The sequence below is a fragment of the Haemaphysalis longicornis genome, unplaced genomic scaffold (genome assembly GCF_048455015.1).
Source record: "Haemaphysalis longicornis isolate Haplotype H1 unplaced genomic scaffold, Haemaphysalis longicornis Haplotype H1 scaffold_1, whole genome shotgun sequence".
Taxonomy (NCBI): domain Eukaryota; kingdom Metazoa; phylum Arthropoda; class Arachnida; order Ixodida; family Ixodidae; genus Haemaphysalis; species Haemaphysalis longicornis.
The window spans coordinates 197,704,915-197,727,817 of NW_027526203.1; the positions used below are offsets into that span (position 1 = coordinate 197,704,915).

General features: G+C 44.6%; 1 protein-coding gene across 2 annotated transcripts in view; it reads left to right on the plus strand.

Annotated features, from left to right (window-relative positions):
- Nucleotides 1-3,105: 3,105 nt before the first annotated feature.
- The window catches only part of LOC144141093 (uncharacterized), a 55,507-nt gene continuing 35,709 nt past the window's right edge, over nt 3,106-22,903 (plus strand). Inside the window, exons 1-6 of one of the 2 annotated variants that reach the window (XM_077672627.1) lie at nt 3,106-3,499; nt 9,574-9,728; nt 10,239-10,368; nt 13,548-13,683; nt 15,776-16,546; nt 20,142-20,190. In XM_077672627.1, coding sequence (XP_077528753.1) covers nt 3,410-3,499; nt 9,574-9,728; nt 10,239-10,368; nt 13,548-13,683; nt 15,776-16,546; nt 20,142-20,190 — 1,331 coding nt within the window. In that variant the 5' untranslated portion in view covers nt 3,106-3,409. The remainder of the gene's footprint in view (nt 3,500-9,573; nt 9,729-10,238; nt 10,369-13,547; nt 13,684-15,775; nt 16,547-20,141; nt 20,191-22,903) is intronic. The other variant, XM_077672619.1, reaches the window with a different exon arrangement.

The following is a 22,903-nucleotide window of genomic DNA, read 5'->3' on the forward strand; positions in this document are numbered from 1 at the left end:
ATGCACTCGGCACATCACATTTTACGGTATAACACAGTTTACTTCGAACATAGGTAAATAAGAGAATATTGCATAAGCAGTTCATTTATATGTGAAATAGAAACAGCAGGGTTTTTAAACCGAAGCCGGTAAGTGTGCTGAATGAAAGGGACCAATGGTGAGTTTATGTTGTTACTAATAACAAATTTCAACGACCTTGTCTGAAACAAACCTTTCTATGGAGGGACTGTGTGTAATCATAAGATTTTTTTTTATAAAAGGTTGTAAATGCCCTGTAAATGTATGTCAAAAGGTATTTTAACGTCCTAGTCGTGGCCTGTGAGTCATCAGCGTTTTTTTCTGGTGTTTAGATGATCAAGGGCTGTTGTACGAGATCCGCCTTCTCTTCTCACTTTGGTCACCATCTTTCTTAGTCACTGCATTCATGTGCTTGGTCAGGGAGCTAGCAAGCGAGGACGACAGTCGGCACCAACTATCAGCAGAGTTCCTTCAGGCTGGGACAATTGCTGGAGAAGCTAAACAATGTTTTTAAAATCCCTAACTGAGAGCTTTCACTTTTTGTTTTGTTAAAGAACATTTAGGCAACCCTTCAAGAACTGTCCGAAATAACAAAAATGACTATTGTGCCCGTTAAATAGTTAATCTACGCACAGTGAACGATGGCATAAAATCTATCAATGCGAACCTACCCTTTGAACCTGCCTAATATTTAGCAGAGACTCACTCCATTCATTAGCTGTTTTATGGCACTGTGTGGGTGGCCTACTGGTTTCCACCTATGGAGCGTGTGGGCCGCGCTAGTTTCCAGTTATCCTGTCAAATGTTTTTGGAGACTAGCACTACCCTGCAGTGTACGAGCCATGTATTCCTTGGGTTGGCCATGTGAAATTCTAGTGAATCGTTACAAGCCACCAAAGAAAGTGAGCATTTGTTCATCGACCACTGTTTTGTGGCCACGAAAAGTTTCGTTAATTAAAAGGACTAACAAATGACATCAATTTTATTGCAAACTTCAAACAAATAACAGTATTACAGAAAATGTGTAAAGCAGCTGGAGCTCCATAGCCACTTTCCAGCTATTTCTCCATGCCATCAGAGAATCTTGTTTGTGCGACTAACAGATACCGACCTATTCCACTGCAAAGAAACATAACTGGGCGATTGTAGTGGGGCCTCTAGTTCCGTTTGATCATATCACTTGAGTGTTTACGTACAGTTAACATACTGATGACTGTGTTTATAGTGCATGCACATATAACATCAGTGTGGTTTTAAATTGGGATCTTTTTCACCATTTATTTTTGTTAAATTCGCCCCATGACAGCCTTGACGTTTGCCTATCAATTACATTTGCAGCATGCTCGCTGCTTATACCTGTTTACACAAACAATCCGTAGATGCTTTCACGTTCCAGGCACATCTTAAGATTAGATTCTCTTTGACGTTGCTCATTGAGCCTGTGCAGAACCCATAGGTTTTCATATGCTGGAGTGCATGTAGGTGTATTAGACATGATGGCCGGCCAAGCGTACACCCTTCCTATTACCGTCTGTACAGCCTCTTCTCTGACCCTATTGTCTGGGTGTCCTGAATTAACTTCCTTTGCATGAGGGACACAGTCAAGTCTGGCCAACATAGCGTACACCACGGTACAGTGAGACGTGAAAGTTATACCAGTGCAGTGGCTATGCGATGAAGCGTCTAGCTAGTCTACCTTTTGAAGGTCGCAGGTCCTAAACTGTCGTAGAATCATGTATTCTACTACGAAATCTTTGGTTTCTACTAGGAAATCTTTTTAAGCGCTGAATATCACGCAATTATGATGCTTGTGGCGCATGCTCACAAGACTTTTCTGCTCATAAAACGTATCGTGGGTGTAAAACAAATTTTAAGCTACAATTTCGCCCACTAGAAAATAAGAACTTCCCGACTTTCGGAAGTTTTCCTTGCGAATATTTCAGAAGAGGAGATCTACTGTAGTGGTACATACGTGGTACATGTGTGGGGACACCAAAGATTACCTTTCCTATTCTTGGCGCAATTGTCTGTAATTGTAATGCGCACATGTGCCTAGTAAAAAACAGTTGCCGCCACTACCCTTCATCCTAGGCACTGTACATTCCGATTATCTTTTGGCGCTGCCAAGTTGTCTTCATTTCGAGAACACACACCGCGATTTCAGGTCGTGGTGCAAACTTGCCGTGGTGCAAACTGTTGATAGCAGATGCCGCCGCGCCGACATGCGTCGGAAGGTTCACAGAATTACGCTCGGACGGTGTCTTTTCTTGTGTGGAACGTAGCTTGTTCGAACGGGGCCAGTCGGCTGTGCGACGTCGTCACGTACGCTGAAACTGTACGCAGGTACCATCGGCGTACACCAAGCATAACCAAGCGGTCACGGGTCAACATTTCTCGAGAGCGGCTATTTTGCTGCGGTCTGGAAAGGCTGGCTGGGTCCCCACGCAATACATAATCGCAAGCAACTTTCTCACGTTTTCAGATAGTGCTTCTAACAATATGAACTTCGGTTTATCTACGTTGTCGGCCCGAGAAAATCGGAGCTTCGTAACGCTTTCGGATACGCGCATGTACGCGATACGGCAGCTGGCAGCAGCAGCAGCATCGCCGGCTGCTCCCGCAAGAACAAAAAGTGTTTGTTTAGAAAAGTTTTAGCAGTTCAATGGTGCGTTATTTTGTACTACAAATAAAAAAAAAGTGTATTTCGGACTACACTACACAAAATATTGACAATTATTAATGTTATGACGTCATTATGACGTCACGCGTGGCAGCAGCCGTTGCCAGGGGGGCGTGGCTGGTGCCACGCGCGTGGCAGAAGACGCTGCCTTTATTCCACAAGAACTGTTTTCGGACTGCCCGAGATATAAAACAAAAAACAAGAATAAAAGACTTCTAAATAAAAATAAAAACTACAAGACACAATTTTTAATGCTAGATAATACTATAAAAACTTTTATTTTGAGCACATGCCTTAAAATGCTCAAAGATTTGGGCAGTTCAGGACTGGTTTAGGACAGCAAACCGAAGGGCCCCTAGTAGTGTTCTTCGATAATCAGTCTCGGACTCACCAGGGATAGTCCGCGGGTAGTCCAAGAATCTTTTTGTTATAAAAGAAAGTAATAAAAGTGTAAAATATAAGTGGACACGGTCGTGTCTCGGACAGTCCGCGACGAGTCCGGGACTGATACTCGAAGAGCCCTAGTTCTGCTTCCAGAGTGACGTGCTTACGCGCGAACGCCGAACGCACGTGTACTGTGTTGTTCTTGCGCATAACCATGCCTAGTACCAACGTCCGTAGTAGTTAGTTCGGCGGGCTCACCGTCTGTTTTTTCCTTTTTTTCTTCTGAAAGTAATCGCTATCCAGTGTCCACCTGTACCGGCTGAAGCGATGTTTCGACATCGCTGTTTCGAGTTCGGAAACGATGTCTTGCTGTTTCACGAGCACCTTCATAGCGCCAAGCGCAGTCTCCGGCGGTCGGCAAGTATACTTTAGTTTTGCCGGAAATAATTTCAGGACTGCACGATATATCGTTCAACTACCCCTGTACGCTGTCCGCACGCGGGAAAACGCGCTAGCATGCTCCCATACGGCATACGATTGTAGTTAATGTAACTGCTAGCGTCGTTGCCTGATCTAAGCATTCACTTCGTCGCCATTCATTAAAGCCTGATGCATAGCGAGGTTGCATCGGCTGTAGTCAGTGCATTCAGTGTAGTCACTGTAGTCAAATTTAAACACTGAGATCACTATTTACATATTGTCACTGGCTTGCCATTGGCACGGTTCCCAGACAGTTTATCGAACGCCGTTTCATCGAACGCCATTTTATCGAAGAAATGCCCGTTTTATCGGAAGTGTGGTTTTGGGGCTTTCATTGTAATTTTCTGGGTTTATTTTGTTTAACTGGTTATCGCACTAGCTTAACCTGCTGATAGCTTAATTCTACATTGCCTCTGCCGTGCATTACATACAAAAACCTGCCTATATATGTTGACGCGTCTTTCTCATGTTTTCGATCACCTTTGTTTTATTGGAATTTTTTTTAATTTTTTTTGCGTCTTCATTGATAGCCTTCAAGCATGTATGACCCTCTATTTTATATTACAAAGTTTGTCACTATAGTAGCAACCATAACCCCGTGTGCTATATCCCTTCTATGTGTATCAGTGTATTTAGGTTGGTGTTGCCAAATATATCCTTTGCGCCATGGTTCATCATTACGTGATCCAGTCTTGTCCTTTCCCAATTTTTCTAGTCCCGTGGTTTGCGCACGACTCGTACTCTGACCATGTGGTCACATTGTTTGCACCTGGAGAAATATCATGCCAAAAGCTTTGGAAATATTAGGGCTATATGTATGGAACAGGGGGGGTTCCGACAGTGAAAGTGAGGCCCCTAAAGAGGCGTTGGAGTCTAGGAGAACTCGTCACAGCCAACTCGTCATAGGTGAGCTCAATAGGGCAAGTCGTCATAGGCCATCTCGCACTTGGTAAACTCGTAACCTAGGACGACTGGACAATTGCCCATCCCGTCACAATTTACGTTTTTCGTAAATCATGTTGAAATAAAAAAATACAGGATTTCGTATAATTATCTACTGGACAACTGGACTGGCTTTGAAAGACGGGACAATATATAAAAATACGCGGTGAAAACGCTAGTCATACACCAGCTCTTAAAATGTGCTGGTTTTCCAGGTAAGACCACTCGTGATGTGGCGGAGTCCCTTGTCAGTAAACAAAAAATTGCGGAAACTTTGGACTGGCAATGCGAAGACTGGATGAACAGCGAAGCTGGGGCCCCACCTTTTTGTAAATCATGTTAAAATAAAAAAATACAGGATTTCGTATAATTCTCTACATAACCATTCTCACGCCCCTCCTTTGATTTACCAACCTTACGTTTCCTTAGTAGCCTTGGAGGAACATGCCAGATCGGGCAGCGCAGTTCGTTGGTTTTTTGTGTGCTTTGTTCAGCTAAATCACACTGGCCATTTTAGATTTCGTTTGCTCGTTCTCTTTTTTTTTTTTTTCAATTTTACGTTTTTATTTCTAGGTAATCGGGTGACGGCGCTGCATCAGTAGACCTTTATTATTTCTTTATTTTTTGTGTTTACTATTTTGATCTTATTATGATAAAAAGGTAAAAAGCCTTATGGTAAAAAGATAAGGAAGTATGGGCTAAAAACCCCAGACATGCTGGGGTGCGAGGAGGGGGAGACAGATGAAAACGAACGAACCTGCAGTATGGTGACTATTTTTGTAACTAACTTTTTTCTCGTTCTAAGCAATGCATCGAGAACAGTAGGACAAGGCTTGGTAACCTCCTAGCCACTAAACTCAGTGCCCACTAAGAATTAGGAATGCAGAAATCGGGAAAGGCTTTTGCTAGCGTTCCAGTTAGGGGTTTTGACATTGGACCCACAAGCGCCAAGAAGTACCTTACTTATGTAGAACATATGCGGCAAAATAATTAGATTGTGTGTAGACACAAAAGTGGTGTATACAAAAATGTACAAAGCATATCGAGGCATTCTAGCACACCACAATGCCGTGATATGCTTCGGATCAGAGAGGGGACTAGAGACAAGAAGATTTGTTATGGCAGTACCACCTGCGCAATGAGCAGAACAAAAAGATTGTGGAGACAAATCTTGCGCATGACAAAAATCAAAAGCACGCAGGAAATAAGACAACTAGTACAAAGACTACAAATTTTGTTAAATAGCTCCCTGTGGAGACAAGCTTTGGAAATTACATAGCATGGAGGAAACTAACAAACATACTGCAAATTTTGTGACACAAAAAGGCCGGGAAAAACAGTTGTGATAAAACGGCTTCAATAAAACGTTTGCGATAAGATGGCGTTCAATAAAACGGCTTGGATAAACTGTCCGGACCCCCATTGGCACCTATGTATCTAGTTCGCGCATCAGCTGTGCGCAGGCGGGAAGCACAAACCCAAAAGCATTGGATTAGCCACAAAGCTATCACGACGACAAAATTAGGCTGTAGGCAAAGCTGGTAGCCGATGCTTAGCAACGTGGCAGGCATGTAGCAGTAACTATAAAATACCGTTAACGTGTACCAGCCTGAACCAGTTTAGCTTGAAAGGTAGTTCCATCCCTTTTAGGCTAATTTTATGACGGACTCCTTTTTGTCCCTCCTTAGCGCAGCTTAATGAGTTTCTGCCATAGCCACGGCCAAAAAATGTTTGAAGTAGAGGTAAAAAAAATGGCTTGTTTTTACTGAAGGCACAATTGAAACCTAATCTCACGACTCGGGTTAGCAAGCAACTGTGTATTTTCAGTAGCGGCGAGAGTGCGCGTTCATGGCTGCAGTGTATGTATAACTTTGTGCATGTGAGGGTGCACAAAGCACAAACCTGATGAGGATAAGTCCCTGGATAAAGGGACACTACTGGGAACTCTAATGGTAGCGTGTGGGTTTGGGCTGGGTGGTGTCGGTGTTCGTAGTTTTGTTTAGCGCAAAATAACGCAGGCAACCAGAGCTTGTGCACGTTCGGTCTCTCACTGGTTGCTCTATTTTGCGCTAAACGAAGCTATGAACTCTAACCGTTCAACATCCAACGTGTGGCTCAAGCCTTCAGGCAATGCTTGGGGCAGTCAGAGATCAAATGATTGAGCCAAAAGGAATGCTCTTGCCAAGTTGGTGTAGCAACATCTTACTTTTGAGTCTGCCAGTGCACCTAATGTTTTTCTGCTTGTTCACAGGCTTTCTCTCTTGTGGCGACTATTTGTGCCTAGGATCTGTAATCCGCCTCTTTCACAATGCTACTGTGCATGCGCGTGGCCCTGACAGAGGAGGCCGGAAACAATGTGGCAGGGGTCGGTCGGGTCAGCTCCACGGTGACTCCGCCACTGCTGTCTGCTGTCACCGAGCCCGTGTAGTGAAAGCATGTGAGCGGGTTCAGCCCCCACTGAGCAAACGGAATGCAGTGCGTTTTGCGAATGCGATTGTTGTGCAAACCATAACATGAGGGGGGAAATTTTTGTTTCTGTCAACAACCGCCAAACCCGAAATGGGAGTGAACAGATCTGGAGCTGTCCGTCACGGCACCATGCATAAATGCTTTGTTTTGCATATTGCCATAGTCACACCAGGCCGACACACCGCTGGCAATAACCGACTCGTATACTGAATCCCGAGATCGCTTTGTAATAATATGCTGACAACGACATGAACACACCGGCCGAAGTCGACATAGCATGACAGGCTCGCCGACTGAAAACCAGTGGCCCTGACAAGATTCGGGCCGCGACGAATGTGTGTCTATACAGTTTTTTTGTAGAGCGCGATAACCTTCGTGAAGTCAACGAAGCGAAAATAACTTCACACCAGGGTTCTCCCCTCAGTGGGCGGCAGTGGAAATCCCCCCCACTCCTCTGCTTCACCGCCCACTGCCTTTGGTAGGCCGCCCACCACTCCCACTGACCCACCCATCTGAAATGTGGGCCTGAGGATGTAGGAACGGCCACTGTGCGAAAACAGCGCTAGTGACAGTGGGCCGCACCTCCCTCCATCTGGTTACGTGAAAAGGAATCTGAGCAACTGGCTTTGAAGTCTCAGATTGCCAGCTGCGTGCAAATCTTTGAGTCGATGCCGCTTTCTTATTTTTTCACCGCGCTGCAGCACCACAATATTCGGTATTTGACTAGAGGTGTTCAATTTTTGTGGTGAAAATTTGAAATCCTTAAATCCGCCCCTCCCCAGCCACGTTCTCAATATGGCCACCTCTCGATACTTTCTGGGGAGGACCCTTCTTCACGCTACTTATGCGATCCGTATTTCGGCTTCCAGCGCGTCGCTGACTTCGCTTGAGGGAAGCTGCATATGCATTGCTGGCTGGCACGCTCGTAGAAAATACAAGGCATTTTAAGGCCAGAAGAAGAGTTACTCAAGTTAATTTATCAAAATCAACTGAAGTTTCTATCTTAAGCCGGGAAACAAATGTACGCGAAACACTTTATTTCGACGGTGACTCGCAGTCTGCTAGCGAGTGAAGATGTGCGATTGTATTTGCTGGCTTAAGTAACACAGTTGCTGGGTATCAGCTATTAGGGGGGGGGGGGCTTGAGGGAAGCTTAGTGTACAAGCGCTATTCAACGAATGGTCAGTTTCTGAGCCAGCAATAGTAGGTCCATTTGTTTTACCTGCACCACGTGAACCAATTCAGGTGGTGCAGCACTTTGCCGTTCGCTTCAGTGGTGCAGGTCGCGGCACCTGAACCGCACCGTTTGATTCACCGGTGGGGCTGACGGGTGCAGGACGAGTTCGTGGCTTTGCCTACACTCCCTGCCGAGGAGGTGCTGAAGCAGACCAAAATAGTGCACGTCTGGTTCCGCCTGGTGTCACTAGATAGTTTCGCTGATTATTCAGGATGGCGGAACTGGCTTTGCACCGCTGTGAACTGGTTCAAGAGCTGCAGGCTGAATCGAACGGACCCAGTATAATGCAACATGTTCACAGTGGTGCACAATGAAAAGCTGAGGGAAAGTTTCGTGTAGCGGCATTCGGCAAAAGCAGGGTGCGTCATCATGACCAAGAGGTCTAGAGAGTCAGAAACTCAATCCGCTCAGTAGTGGTAATTCGAATCGTGCTTGGAATTTTTTTTGTGTCAGTTTTTCTTCCCTAGCATGCATGCGGAAATTGCTACTTTTTTTTTCCCCCTGCGCAATCTGCACTCAGCCCTTCACTACTGGGAAATGTTTTGATGCCAATGATGCGGAGCTAGCGATTTGAGTAGAAGAGTAGGTACTGTGACCCTTTTTTTTCTTCTCTTGTCATCTTGCCCCTGTTTAAAAACAGAATGAATCGATACCAACTTTCTGAACTGACAGTTCTTCTAGAGGAGAAAGGGCAGTCGTGCGACGAGAATGAAAAGTGCGGTTACAAATAAAAATGTGCCATAAAAAGAAATTTTCTGATATACGTTGGGGCTTCGGTTGCTTAGGACTTTGTGCTACTTCGGTCGAAATGCTCCTAAAAGTGACCTGCACGTGAATTTATGCTTGTTACGATGAGAAAGAGAGAGATGAAAAAAAAAAAAATGGCGGTATCGAACAAATATGCAGTCAGGTACAAGTTTCTGCATCGCTGAAACAAACATACCAGCCTTAAACTACTGTTTTCATGAAGGCTCCTTAAGTGACTGCGTTTATGACTCTGTGCAACATCATGAGGCCTTGTCAGACGGCAATCTGTCCATCTTGGAAGATACGGCATTAGGCGTGAATGCCATCTCATCCTCCTTAGTGTGTGATGTACTCCTTCCTTCCATTTTTGTAATCTCACTCATGACTGAAACAGTGCCATTGTTCCAGTTAATAACTCTACTCATCGCCGAGCACCACCCGTTCTTGTGTTATGACAAGCTTAGTTGTTCGTAAAAACGTTACACCAGAGGCCTAGCGTCTTTTGCCAGAGGTCTTTTTCCTCCTGCATTAGCTGGTTGGTGGGCAAGTTGCCTTTCTGCAATGTTGAATGCACGTAAGCCTTGACGGCGAATTGTGGGCCTTTTTTTTATTGCAGGGCTCAACTGCCACTTTATCGACTTGCAATGAGCAGCAATGCGTGTCCCTTGCAAATCGTGTATCGTTTGGGATGCGGAAGGAGTACCCAGATTCAGGTGCTACTGGAGCCACTGGTGTGAGGCTGTATAATGCACTTTTCTCAGATATGATACGGTAAGTGACATTTTGTATGCAGATCGTGCTGGATCTCCAAAGGGCATTTTTGTCTCCTGGGGCTCAATTCTCTAACGACGCACAAAGCGGCGCTCACTGTTGCGCATTGTTTTGGGCTTGGAGGTGGCCCTGGAGGTGGCCCTGGACCCTGTTCCTCGACCATCCGCAGGGCTACCAAACCGAGGAATGCATGCATTTGTATGCCAACATTGCTTTGCTTCAAAGTGATGCCCGTCATTTTAAAGAATTGAGCCCCTGCTCACAGCTTATAAAAGAATTCTGCTCACTCAGCTTCCTATTTTCACTTATCAATGGATCAATTGAAAATAAAGGAAAGGGGCTGATTACATGCGATTATATGATTAATTTGAAAAGGCCTTGCAGTGTGTTCACATCTGTGAAGAAGCTCAAGGTTGGCATTTCTGTACAGATCAGTGTATTACATAGTGAGTTCTTGTGGATCGTCCTGTAGTTGTCATTTGTTCTAGGGCACGCACTTCTTTCCTCTAGGTCCTCTGGTGCTGTAGGCGACGATGACCTAATGTACTTTGAAGCGGTGTTCGACAACTGCCCACGTGTTGGGTGGCGCCTGTTTGTGGAGCTCGTGTCTGCCTTTGGCTGGAGGGAAAACCTTGTCCAGGTACAGAAGTTTGCTACTTTGCTTTTGCATCATGCCTGATATTTTCCAATAGAAAGTTAAGCAGGGGCAAAGTTTTCTTCCTTCCTTCAGTCTATTATTTTCTTACCTTTAACTGCCGGCTGCTGTGAAATTTCACCCTTTGTCAAATGTATTCTGAACGTGTAGTAGGTGCTGCCAAACTAACTGGGCACACAGCTGGTAGCTCTGTGAAATGGTTTGTTAATCAAGTATAAGTGTTTAGACCCGCACCAGAAGACCCAGGAACATGTCCCAAGTGTCCGGCTTCGGCGGCTGCAGCTGATGTCAATCATCTCTTGTGGACGTGCACAGGAACCAGAACAGGTCGGGACAGTGCGCTAAGAGTGGTTGGTCTTCGGTGGGATAAACCGGGGGACTTCAACCGGTGGGTGAACGAAGACCGCTACTGCAGGTCGCTGCTGAACTTTTTACATGAGACCGGACTCCATGCCTACCTTTAGACTTGTACAGGGTCATCAATTTCCTGACTACCTGTGCTTTTGTACCCGGTATTTTTATTCTACCTAATGTCTTATCTTTTCTTTATATGCCGCATGGCAAAAATGCGAATTTAAAAAAAAAAAAAAAAAAAGCTGCTGAGCAGACGATGCTGCACCTGCTGGTGCACAAACCGTGTAGTGAAAGCAGTATCCCAGCTGGCGTGTTCCGCTGGCTGACAAGGGAGCCAGAGAACCAGTCGAGCTCCACTCCACGTGCTTCTTCTTTAGCATAGCCACACACACGCCTCCACTTGAGTGGCCAACCAGCTTGGCTTGCTTGCAATGTTTACGTAATTTCCATGTGACCGTAATGGCTGCCCTCTTCTCAATTTCGACTTTGATATTGCTCTTCTTTGTTTTTCAGGTTGCTAACGGTGTGCTTGCGCATATTTCAGGTGTAATATTTTGTACCCACAGTCTTTTCATTCAGGCTACACAGAAGTCGTGTTGTCAAGAGATCACAATTTTCGCTGCAGATGACCTTCAAAGGCCAACTGCAGCTGTGGACACAGTGCTGTGGTAGCTGTCTCAATTACCGTGTGAGGAATGAATGAGGCAACCGCACAATTGGGAACTGGGGCTCGAGTGTTTTTTTTTTTTTTTTTTTTTTTTTTTTTTTCAAATATCTGCATCAGTACCATGAAATGGGCTGTGGTCCTCACCGTTTTCGCCCGCGGTGCTCGTGGCATAATGAAATTAGTAGCTCTGTACAAACTCTTAAAACTGCTGACCGTTGTCCAGCACAAGCCCATTAGTTAATATTGAACGAACGTGCTCTTGGAGCCACAATGGCAGCTGTGCAGGTGGTAGACAAGCTGATTACTTCTTAAAAACTAGAGCAGTAATCCACCTTAAATATTCCGCATAGTAAGTTGCGTCAAGTTCAAACAAACGTCAAGTTCGACTCTTACACAGTGTCATGGCAAATTTGAAGTTGGTGTTTTTTTTTATTGGTTTAGTATTTATCAGTGAGATATCTCATAAATATCTCACTGCAGAGTTACCTCACTCATAGACACTTGTGTGAGGTTTCTGCTCTTACTCTGTATTTTGTAGAAACATTGCGCTATATCAAATCTGCCAGGATCTGAAAGTGATGTTTTGCAGGTATTTCCTCTTTCTACTAGAAAGGCTTCTGGAATATAGTGTCTCAGGTGTCATTTCATGCCATATTTCCTACAAAAGATCCATGTAAAATGTCATAGTGGGAATAGTATTAGAATAAAAGACTGCATGGAGGATGCAGTGGCCTGCTGTTGTTATCTACAGGAAAATTTTTGTCAGGTTTATAAAGCGTAGAGCATTGTGCTGAAAAGCTTAAATTGTTTTTCATTACACATAAGCAAAGGGAAAGTTTACAGAGTAAATGGGTGGTCATATTTTATCACAAATAGAGAAGAAACATTAATTGCATTTGCCAGTTCCACATTTTACTTCTAACCTCATTTTATAGACAAAAAACAGACGGAATTTTGTTCCATTTTTGAGCGTAGATTGAAAACCTGGAGCCTTTGCCATTAGAGCCACTCTGTGTGCATTACTTAGGTTGTGTTGCACAAACAGTTGAAGTACAGCTAAACCAGCTGACCACTTGATATTTGGAGCAGCTGTTGACAACAAAACAATGGATGCGGACAATTTTTGTAAACAAGTCTTCTGTAGTGAAGCCTGCGTGGATCGTTTTCTTATTATTATTATTTAGTTGGTGCAAGTCGTTCTATTGTCATGCTTCACTCCGGCCTGACAAGCTTTCGTCGTATCTTCGATTTCATTTTATTAAAGGTCTTTCTCCGCCGTGTTTGCGCACGGCATTTCTTGCGGCCTGTGGCGACACGTGATGGGTGTAGACAGTGTGAATAGGAGATTCATCAACTGGAGCATTTGGGATATAGACAGTTTGCAGGTCATAGCAGTAAAGGGCATTGAGCTGTGCCATCTGGGAGGGCCACAGTGCCTAGCAGCCTTCCTGAATTAGCCCTGCCCGGGGGGCTACAGATACTTTCCTGCTGCAACAAAGATGCTAATCTGCAGGTTCTTTACCAATCATCGAAGAGTCGCTTTCTGCTGCTGCTGCTCTTACTTTTTTACTGCACAGTAGTTTTAAAGGGGCAAAATATTGTATATAATGTTTAAAAGTAGATCAGTAGTGAAATATGCAACACCAGAAAAAAAATTGGGATGTAAAGGCAGCTGAGTAACAGTGTAGAAAATGAGGCCACACGTTTCGCATGTCTTCGATGGCCTCGGAAAAGTACCTTTGACTCATTGGACACTTGACAGACTGCAAGGTATGCACTGTACTAATGGGTGTGGCAGTTCACTTGATAGGCTGTGTGTTAAAAGGCCTCATAAATGTGCCCACCCTGGTAGCGCAGATGTAAACATCACTTCTGGATTGAGTGAGCTTGAGAAAGCAGGATAGGCAGAAATAGCTGCTTCCATAGATGTGTGGGGCACGGTAGCGGGCAAAGCTTCTAGCGCAAAATAGTGGTAGTGCAAACTAGTAGTGCGTAATATCCTAGCAGAAGTGGCTGGAAAAAGACCCCTCACTTTGTGTTGTGGTAGAACAGTCTGTGTGTGCAAGTACCCTTGTTAGTGCCTGTGTCAGCTACTGCTGCTTTCTGCTGGGGCTGATTTTTTGTGTGCTTGGGACCATTACAGAGCCTGAAGGCACTGTCTCCAAAGGTCAGGCTCGTGATGCTCGAGGCCATGTATAATTTCACAACGACCACTCCTTACGTCTGGGGCTGTGTGACCTCTGTGCTGATGTGGTCGGCCTACGTGGAACCTGTACGGGGTACGTATTTGCCTCGCCCAGTAGAGCTCCTCCGTCAGTGTGTGTAGCCTCTTTAGTTCTTACAGTGAGGGTGTCTATGGCTAGGATCCAGCAGATTATCTCCGGCAACAGAGCGGTGTAGACAAGAATCGCGCGCGAGCGCACCGCCCTCTCAAACACCCGAGATCACAAAACTGGGCACCACAGCTCCAGCGTGCTTAAATAATTCAAAAAGAATAAAAATGGTCCTGCCGCGTTTGCATACATTTTGATTTGATGGCTTATATCGCCCCCTGAAAAAATGTCTTCCTAGCGACGTATTTGTGTTAGAGGTGAAGCTGAATTTAACTAAGATCGGTGTAAGCTTGGTCTTTGTAAGCGAGCTTCTCCACATTGCGTGTTTCACAGTGAAGCATGCCGTCTACAGAGGGAGTATGATCACAGAAAACGGCTCCTGCTTTTGTGTTGTTGGAAGTATCCTGAAACAAATTATATGGCAATTAGCCGCTATGGCGTCTCCACCGTTATACCGAGTTTCATTTACTTGTCATAATTAATTAGTTCATGGTGAAGTTGTAAACGTTACAGAGTTGCTGTCTGCTGTCAATACACGGTCGTCTACAGAAGGAGTGTCTACAGAAAACAGCTGCAACTGTTGTTTTACCAAAACTATCCAGAAACAAATTGTATCACAATTAGCCGCTAAGGCGACTCTAACATACACCCAACAGCTTCGCCGGTCATCCTTCTTCGCAGAGTGGAAGAGCACTGAATTAATTTAAAACTCGCTATGTGGCACTTTTATTAGGTCGAGATTGCCAAATAGTAGCTCTTAATGTTATGAAGGGTAGCACCATTTAATTGGTTTTGCTGTTTCATCACATGACTAATTTCACTGCACCACATTCTAGTAGTGTATGTGGTTAGTTAAAGGAGTACGGGCACCAACTTCAGAAATCTAAAAAATATATATTTTTGGCCTCAGTAATTTGTGGAGATGCCTTCCGACAATTTTTGATGTCAGCCGTGTCCAGGAGCATACCGAAAATACATTTTAATTGCCCCCTATTGGAACCTACCTAAGATAGCCAGCACTAGCAAAATCAATCTTTTCGTGACGACAAACTACCCCGCACTCTCGGAATTGGCCAGTTCTGGGTGACGTTGTTTAGTACGTTCCGGAACCGGAAGTGGGCTCCTGCGCCGCTGTCGTTGGTGGTCTTGGATTTGCCAGGCAGTCAGGCATCATCAGTGTTAGCAGGGGGGGAGGGGCCAACCACTAGGCTTGCAAGAGCCTATGGCAGGCTGATATAGTGAGCACAAACAAGCTAAAGTGTATCCTAACTAAAAGTTACATGCAGTGAATTTATTGACATCAATTGGAAAATTACTTTTCGAATTTCTTGTGGCCTGGTCGGTGTGGCAAGCGCTGTCTGCCGAATGGAAGAAAAGCGCGGTCCAGTGGGGACCAGGCGCAATCACAGCAGACGATGCGGCAGACATGCCTGATGTCATGGGATTTTGATTGACATCAAAACTGGCAGTTGTGTGGCCACAATGGGACATCACACTAGCCCGGATATCCTGGAATGTCCATCTGTGCTGCCGATGAGCAAATTGGTTGAATTGGATTCGTTGTAATTAATCATATGACAGCTGCTGGCCAGCTGGTTTTGGGTTGATTTTTTATCATAACTTGGTGAAGAGGCATTGTTTACCGTGTAAAAAACAAAAAGCATAAATTTGGTGTCACACGCTTTATGAATTACTCGGACCAAAGTTTCTTTGTTGGCAACCTTTGTGTTGACGAGCACACGTGCCCGGCAATGCTCACCTACAACAGCTTCGCCATTTAGGTCTTGCGCGTGAGTGGAAGTTTCCCTGAATTTTTTTGTAACCTGTGTGCATAAATGTATGCTTTGTTTCCTTTTTTTCTTTTTTGCCTCATGCACTGGTTTGTTGCCAAAGAAATATGTGAGCAGCGTACTGCTAGTTTTTTATCATTTTGTTTTTGCCATAATTTCTTTCAGCCTACTTGTTTACTTGTTCAGTGCTATTCGTGACTTGCCCTTTTTTTCTTTTTTGTCAAATGCGCTTAATGTCCTTCTAACAGGATTTGACGCCAGCCACGACGAGGCGCTCTCTGCCTTCTCTGCAATGAAACTCCTGCCTTCCTCTGACGACGTTTCGCCCACCCTGGAGTGCCTCCTCGAAGGCTGCGTCCAGACCCTGGGGCAGCTCTCGGAGGAAAGTGACCTGCCCCACTCGCAGCCGGCCGACTGGGCTGCAGCACTAGTGCACGCGGCACTGGACTTTTTCGGAAGCGTCTTTGAGCCAACAGACGTGAGCCTTTTCACCCCCAGCCAGTGGCTCACCAGGCTTGCGGAAGTGGCCCAGAAAGCGACGCACACGTTTTACGTCAAGGTGCCACCCCGCTGCCGTGTCACAGGTGGCCTGGCGTGGCCTCAGGTTTGCAAACTACTGAATGATGCTGACAGCTTGCTCTTCAGAGAAATCATTGGGGGCCTCTCGTCGTGCCTCCAAGAGGGACTGCTCCAAGATGAGCGGGCCAAGCACGCGCTGTGCACGACTCACAGCTTTTGCACCGCTAGGCTGGCCGAGAGGAGCAAGAGAAAGATGTCGCCGCCATCGCGCACTGAGGACAGTTTGTGGCACCTGGTGAAGAAGCTGCACTGCCTGCTGTCCTGCCTCGACAGCTTGGAGGAAGCTGGGGAGGAACCAATCCCCCTTCTGGAAAGCCTCAAAGCTGTGGTCCAGAAGTGCGGTTGCGGACAACAGGTCGCAGCTTCGGGACCAGTTCTGGAGGAGCTGACACCGGACATCGAGCGCCTTTTCAACGCAAAATTTGGCGTAGATGCGGCTGGTAAGTTGTCGAGCTGTCCGCCTTTACTTGAGTACATCACAAATTAGTCGGGAGACTCATGGCCTCAGTGTCCACATAGCTGACTCGTGAGTAAGTGCCGAAGGTGGGAGTTAGTGAACAGACTTGCAAGCGAAATCTTAGTCCATCCTAAAATAAAATCACCACAGTCATGTTGCTTCACAACTTAAGTGCAGCATTCTTCAATGGCGAAGTATTTGTACCTTGCACTTTTACCTTGCTCGTGCCATTTTGGGATATATAAGACTCTGCTTCAACAGTAGAACATGAGCTGCGTGTGCAGAAAGACAAAAAATTTGTGTAAAGGAAACCCCTCGCATGTTCTCAGCCGTGCCATATTGAAAATGTCTGTACCGGTTCATTATGCCAGATAACTTTGGAGGGCTCAAATGTTAACACCTGATATCTTGGCGCATGATTGTTTGGGTGCTGTCGATTGTCATTTTTTGTGACATCAATACTTCAGACAGATAATTCAGATTTTTTTTTTTACGTAAATTTGACTCACGGTTTAAAAAAAAATTTAGGCTGCTTGATAATTTGGACATTCCCCAGTCCCTCTTAGATGCAAAAAATTAGTTGTTGACTTTTTTAGTTACTGTCGTCAGCATGAAAAGAAATATTAATAATAACAAACAACAGATGCTTTGCATGTTAATAGTACTGATACATGTATATCCAAAAAACAAGAACAGTTCATTATTAGTTGTCACACAGGTTCCCAGAAAAACATATTTAAAATTTTTGTTTTTATGATCTACAATTGATGTATGACTTTTTCCTGTATCTCCCAAGAGAGTCTACTGACTTATTCTAATTAAAAGCAAAAAAAAAATGTATTTGTGTGCCTGTAATTCAAATCTTGGGGTGAGGGAGCAATAATTGTTGGAATTCAGGAAAATAATGCCACTGAAAGAAATGCTAATTGTAGCCGTCTTCAAGCATTAGCTTTGAGCGCTGGAAGCATTTTTTTGACCATCTTAAAGGGACAGACATCCGATTTTTGTGGCGTGCATGCCCTCTAGCGCAAATGAAAGCCAGCGTTTTATGTACTGGGGTAACTGCAAGGAATTTCTAAATAAACAGGCGGAAATAAAATTCCTGAAGTCTGAAAAGTGGCGACACATAGTGTCTAAACATGACACGTGTGATTCACAAACCGCATAAAGGAATTGGAAAGGTTGCACATTATTGTTGTTTTAGCCAGGGACAAGTTTTTAAATATTTCCTTTAATTGGGAACTTTTAAGTGATGCCCTTTCATTTGGGATAGAGAAAGTATACTTGACAAAAATCGGCCGTCTGTTCCTTCAAACCAAAAATGTCATCTGGTATTTGTGCCCAAGCAGTAGTTAGCATTGTTCACCAGCCAGTCATCATCATTGAAGTAATCCTCACTGGTTTCAAAATGTGGGACATGCCTAGTCGGCGTCGTTTCTAGATCCAAGTTTTTGTGAAAAAGGCCGTCAAATTGGTGGCTTTCGCTCCTTAAGAGAAAGAAAAAGAAATCTTGTATACCTGCAATACAGGGTGGCCCCTTTCAGCCAAAGCAGGGTAATATTTAAACTCGCAAATTGATGGACAGCCTAAAGGTAATAGGCGAATAAGTCGCCAGTGCCAGTGTGGGATTCCGAAATGCTGGGATCAGTGAAATGTCTCAGCTTTGTGGCGAGTGTTCAAAAATTAAACTTCAGGCTTTGTTCGAAGGATTTGAATTTACAAATGCAGACTAACAGGGGCCCTTTCATCATACCTGCCAGGTTTCCCGAATTTTCCAGGAGACTCCCAAATTTTCATGGTTTTGTACGATTGTACGACGGAAACAAAAATCTCCCGAAAACGCACCCGTCTTTGGCCAAATCTTTTTTCCCAGTCTAGCCACAATGCGCCGGAGGTATACCTGACAATCCAACCCGACACCAATCGCCATCGTTATCAGTGAAGTGCTTAAAAAGCGTAGTCGACCATGCGCAGACGGTGAACCTGTTCGTCCCATTGTTAGTTTACTGTTGATAGAAGCGCAGCGCCACCGCCGCTTTCATTTATGCACGAGCCGTTCTGGACAGCCGTTCTGAAGATTTAGCAAGTGTGGTGTAGCTTGTTGATAGTTTAGACGAAAGAACAAAACAGTTCAGTTCCTGCTGTTTCGTATTGCGCTTGCAGTACTATTTCCAGGACTTTCTGAAAGGGGCGGCGTCAGCCACGTCGAAGATTTAAGTGGTGTAGCTTGTTGGTAGTTTGGACAAAGAAACAGTTTGTTTCCTGCTATGTTGTAAGTAAATAAAAAAAATGTGTGTGTAAGGATACCCATTCTGTTGTTGCTACAATGCCCCCCCCCCCCCCCCCTTCTCAGATCTCCCTAATGACATCCCGGCAAACCTGGCATGTATGCTTTCATTAATGTGCACCAAGCACTGCACTAGGAGCACCTTTGGGCTTCACCTCAGTCACAAACATACCGTAAAATGCCGAGCAAGCGCCCCTCTCGACATGGGGTAATTCAGGGGGCCCTTGTTTGGAACCGCCCAAAAAAGTAAAAATATAATGCAGTGCATTAGAGTGAAACATTTTTAATAAAGATAAAGAAGAATATAAAGCCCTTTTTGGTGCAATCAGTGTTAGCTATTTGTGCGGTGTTCTCGCCAACCACTTTGTTGGTTCTGTTAGTCAGAGAACCCATCCTAACCATCGTCTAGTCCATTTTTGAGATTTGAACAAGGTGTACGTGTGGTGTGTTCGGAGGGCGATCATGGCAGAGCAGAAGGCCTTTGCTGCCTCCGAGAAATCTTCCGGTGTCTTCTGGCTTTTGTTAGTGGCACGACACATTGTAACGCCAAACCGCTGTTTCTATCGCTTGATGTACTGGCTTGACGCAAAAAAATTTCTGAATTGCAAGCTCTTCACTATTTTTATTCAGACAGAAGCCTGTTACTCACAGCACACCCTCCTCTTCTTTCTCATTCACGAAACTCAAAAAAGTGTCATCCACTTATTCACTGAACCGCGGCACTCAATGCTCAACTTTCGCCGAATCTTGGCCTTGCTAAAGTTCTGCTCCAGCAAATTCTTGTGTTTTTTGTCCCTCTTGCGTACCCTCTTTGACCTTAAAAAAGTGGCTAGATGTTGCAGGAATGTTTTTTCCAGAGTGCCAATGCCATTCTGTGACTTCAATTTTCATTTTAGCATGGCTTTTCTTTTTAACAAAATGGCAGGCGTAGGCGGAAGTTATGGCATGCCGTGTGTTTTTGGATTGGATTTTGGATTAGACAAGAGAGGATGTCCAAAGCGTTCCCGGGGAGTTTCGGTTTCGCTGGTTTAAACCATCAAAGTGGTTAGAGGAGGGGGGGCGCTTGTTCGGTAGTACGCGAAAACTCGAAATACTCGGATCATGGGAAGGGGGCGCTTGCATGGGTGGGGACGTTTGAGTGGTATTTTACGATAGCCACCTGGGCCCAGGAATTGAACCCTCTTGCTCAACTGCGCATTTTCTTAGCCACCTGAGTCACTATGGGGCTGCAATGGTTTACACCTGCAAACAGGGTGTACATTTGTGTGACGAGTTTCGTCTTTCATTCCAGATCTTGTCGTCTGGATTGTGAAGCAGCCACAATTCCTGCAGTGTGAACGGTAAGCGCGGCTGAGCATTTCGAAATGACTGTGAGTGTTCAGTAATAGTGGGATCGTAATCCAAGTGCCAGTACAGTCGACCCTCGTTGTAACGACAGGAAACTCCCTTCACTATAAGTGATACTTTGTTACAAGTGGACCATTAACACTTTGAATAAAGTGACAGTTCAAATAAAGCAACTTCTGTATAACGAGGGTTTACTGTATTGTCATGTTTGCTCACAGGGATTGGGGAAGAAGGCACTAGTGAGCAGCTCTGAGGATTGTTTATTTATTGCACGGCTCCAACAATTAGTGCAGTGTAGGGAATTGACCGTGCAGGTAGAACAACAGTTACAGAATGCATGGGCTTATTAGTTATCATGGTAATTTTCTTTAGAGCTGTGAGAATATTGGAAGATTCGAGTATTTCACAAATAGTGTTTGCTATTTGATTCAATTCGCAGTGGTGTCTTACCATTTGAAGTATTCAAATTTTCTGAATTTACAAACAATAGGGCAATAAAAGTTGGCTCTGCTGCATGACATGTGAGCTTTCAAGCTTCACCGCACGGCATGCCCCCTGTGGGCTGGCGTTTTTGCACGGCGCCGAAGTTGTGCAGAAATCCTTTACATGTGTTGGCCTCTGGTGTGTGTTAGCTGGAGTGGAACACTCCTTGTGTGAAACTTATAAGCCAAAAAGAAGTTTTCTGCCAGTATAGTGGTGTGAGTGAGGAATCTTGTCATTTCTTGTTGGCTTGCAGTTAGGTCATCACCAGTCACCAGCCCCTTTTCAGTGACTAGAGGGACCATGTCAAATATACTTCCCTATTCACAGCATGGTTGAGGACCTTGCATTTATTCATGGCAGCAAAGCTCTTTAACTCCGAGGGATGGTATTCTGGGTGGCTTAGGTCCGTATTGAGAACAAAGAGGCCTTGTGGCAAACCCAACTTTATTGCGAACGCTCTGCAGAAAATGGCTGTAACTTTCGTTTTATCAAAAATATCCCTGCAAAAGTTATGTGACAATTAACCATTAAGATGACTTTATAACTCGCCAGCTTTCACTTACTTGTCATAATAGCTAGTTTCCAGTGAAGTTGCAAACGACGTGGAATTACCGTCTGCTGTCAATGCATGGGCATCTATGGGAGGAGTATGGTTACAGAAAACGGCTGTAACGGTTGTTTAATCGAAATGATCCCAAAACAAATTGTGTGCCAATTAGCTGATATGTGACATATCGCGACAAATCCTTACAGTGAATTGCATTTAAATTTCAATATTAGTAAGTCCACTATGAAGTTGTAAATATTGTAGAATTTTCATTTTCTGGGCCTTCTAATACAGGGTCTCCTACCGGGGGGAAATGGACAGCCCCGTGTTTTTTCACTAGAATAAAACTCTAACCCATACAAGTTTCATTAAGCCAAATAACTCAGCAGTAGCTCAGTTGCAAATTACAAAGAGATATGCTCTGTTTCATGCAATCTTGTGGTCCGCACCCTGGTCATTCGTGTTTCGTTTCATGCACTCATCGAGCTTCATTGTCTAACCATCGGGCTTCATTGTCTAACCACGCTCACATCATGAATTGGGGCCAAATTTTGGAGCACAACAGCAGCTTCCCTGACTGTCCACCTTCAAAGAGTGGGTTGTCCCATAATTTCTGTTCCACTGCTTTGCCATCTTGTCTTAATCTCGTATGTTTAATTTCTTGTGCCATTTTCATATTGAGCACTAGCACATGAACACTAAGATGTTTTAAGTCCCGACTGCCTAAGCTATCCCCCTTTTTTGTTGTTGTTGTTGCTAGGTTTCAGAAGCTCTATATTTGTATTTGAAAATATTTTATTTTATTTTCAGTCAGTTTTTACTGTTCATATTCAATTTGCAGTCACAAATATGATATTTGCGCACCTCTAATTTTCTTGCAACACTGACACATGGTGAGCACTGGTAAAGCATGTGCAAGTTATGTGGCAATTTTGGTCATGTGATTCAGTGGGTTTGGTAAGGGCAGGAGGAGGCGGAGTTCAAGAAACAAAATCTGGGCCTCTCTATATTGCATTATTGGAGACACAAATATGTTTGACATGGTAAACATCTGGCAAAGTCAATTACTTCCTGTTTGGTAGTCAAGAATCCGCTACTCAGTGAAAAGTGAAAAGTGATGCTCTGAGGTGCGATAAGTAATGTATGGACACACAAGGTGTTGTGCCACCAGACAGTGTAGAAGTGCCTTTTTGTAGCGTCAAATGTTTCCCACTTACTTTTGTTTTGAATAGTAGGTACTTTATGGGCGGCTTATGGTGCTCCTTCTTTGAAATTCCAGTGCTAAAATCATCTGCACAGAGAATAGGGCAACATGACACTAGCACGCTTCAGTGGTGTGTGCAAGGGGCAAGTTAGACCACCCTAGCCTTCATTGGAATGTCTTGTTTGCCGTAAAGGTATTTGAGGGTGCTCCTGCCTGCTTTTATTCATCATAGCATTACATGGCAGAGGGAAGCGTGTCTACAAAATGCACATTGGGAAGTGCAAAAGCACCTTTGCCAGATGACGAGCAGTTCATACAGGCCTTGACCCATTCAATGCACTCCTCGTCTTCTGCCTTTGAGGCTGGTGCATGACATTAGTACCTTTCTCTTCATCAGCTGCCAGTTAGGCTGCAAGCAGCCTGTGACAGCGTTAACCCCTACTGGTGGGTCACTACTGCATTGCTGTTGGCT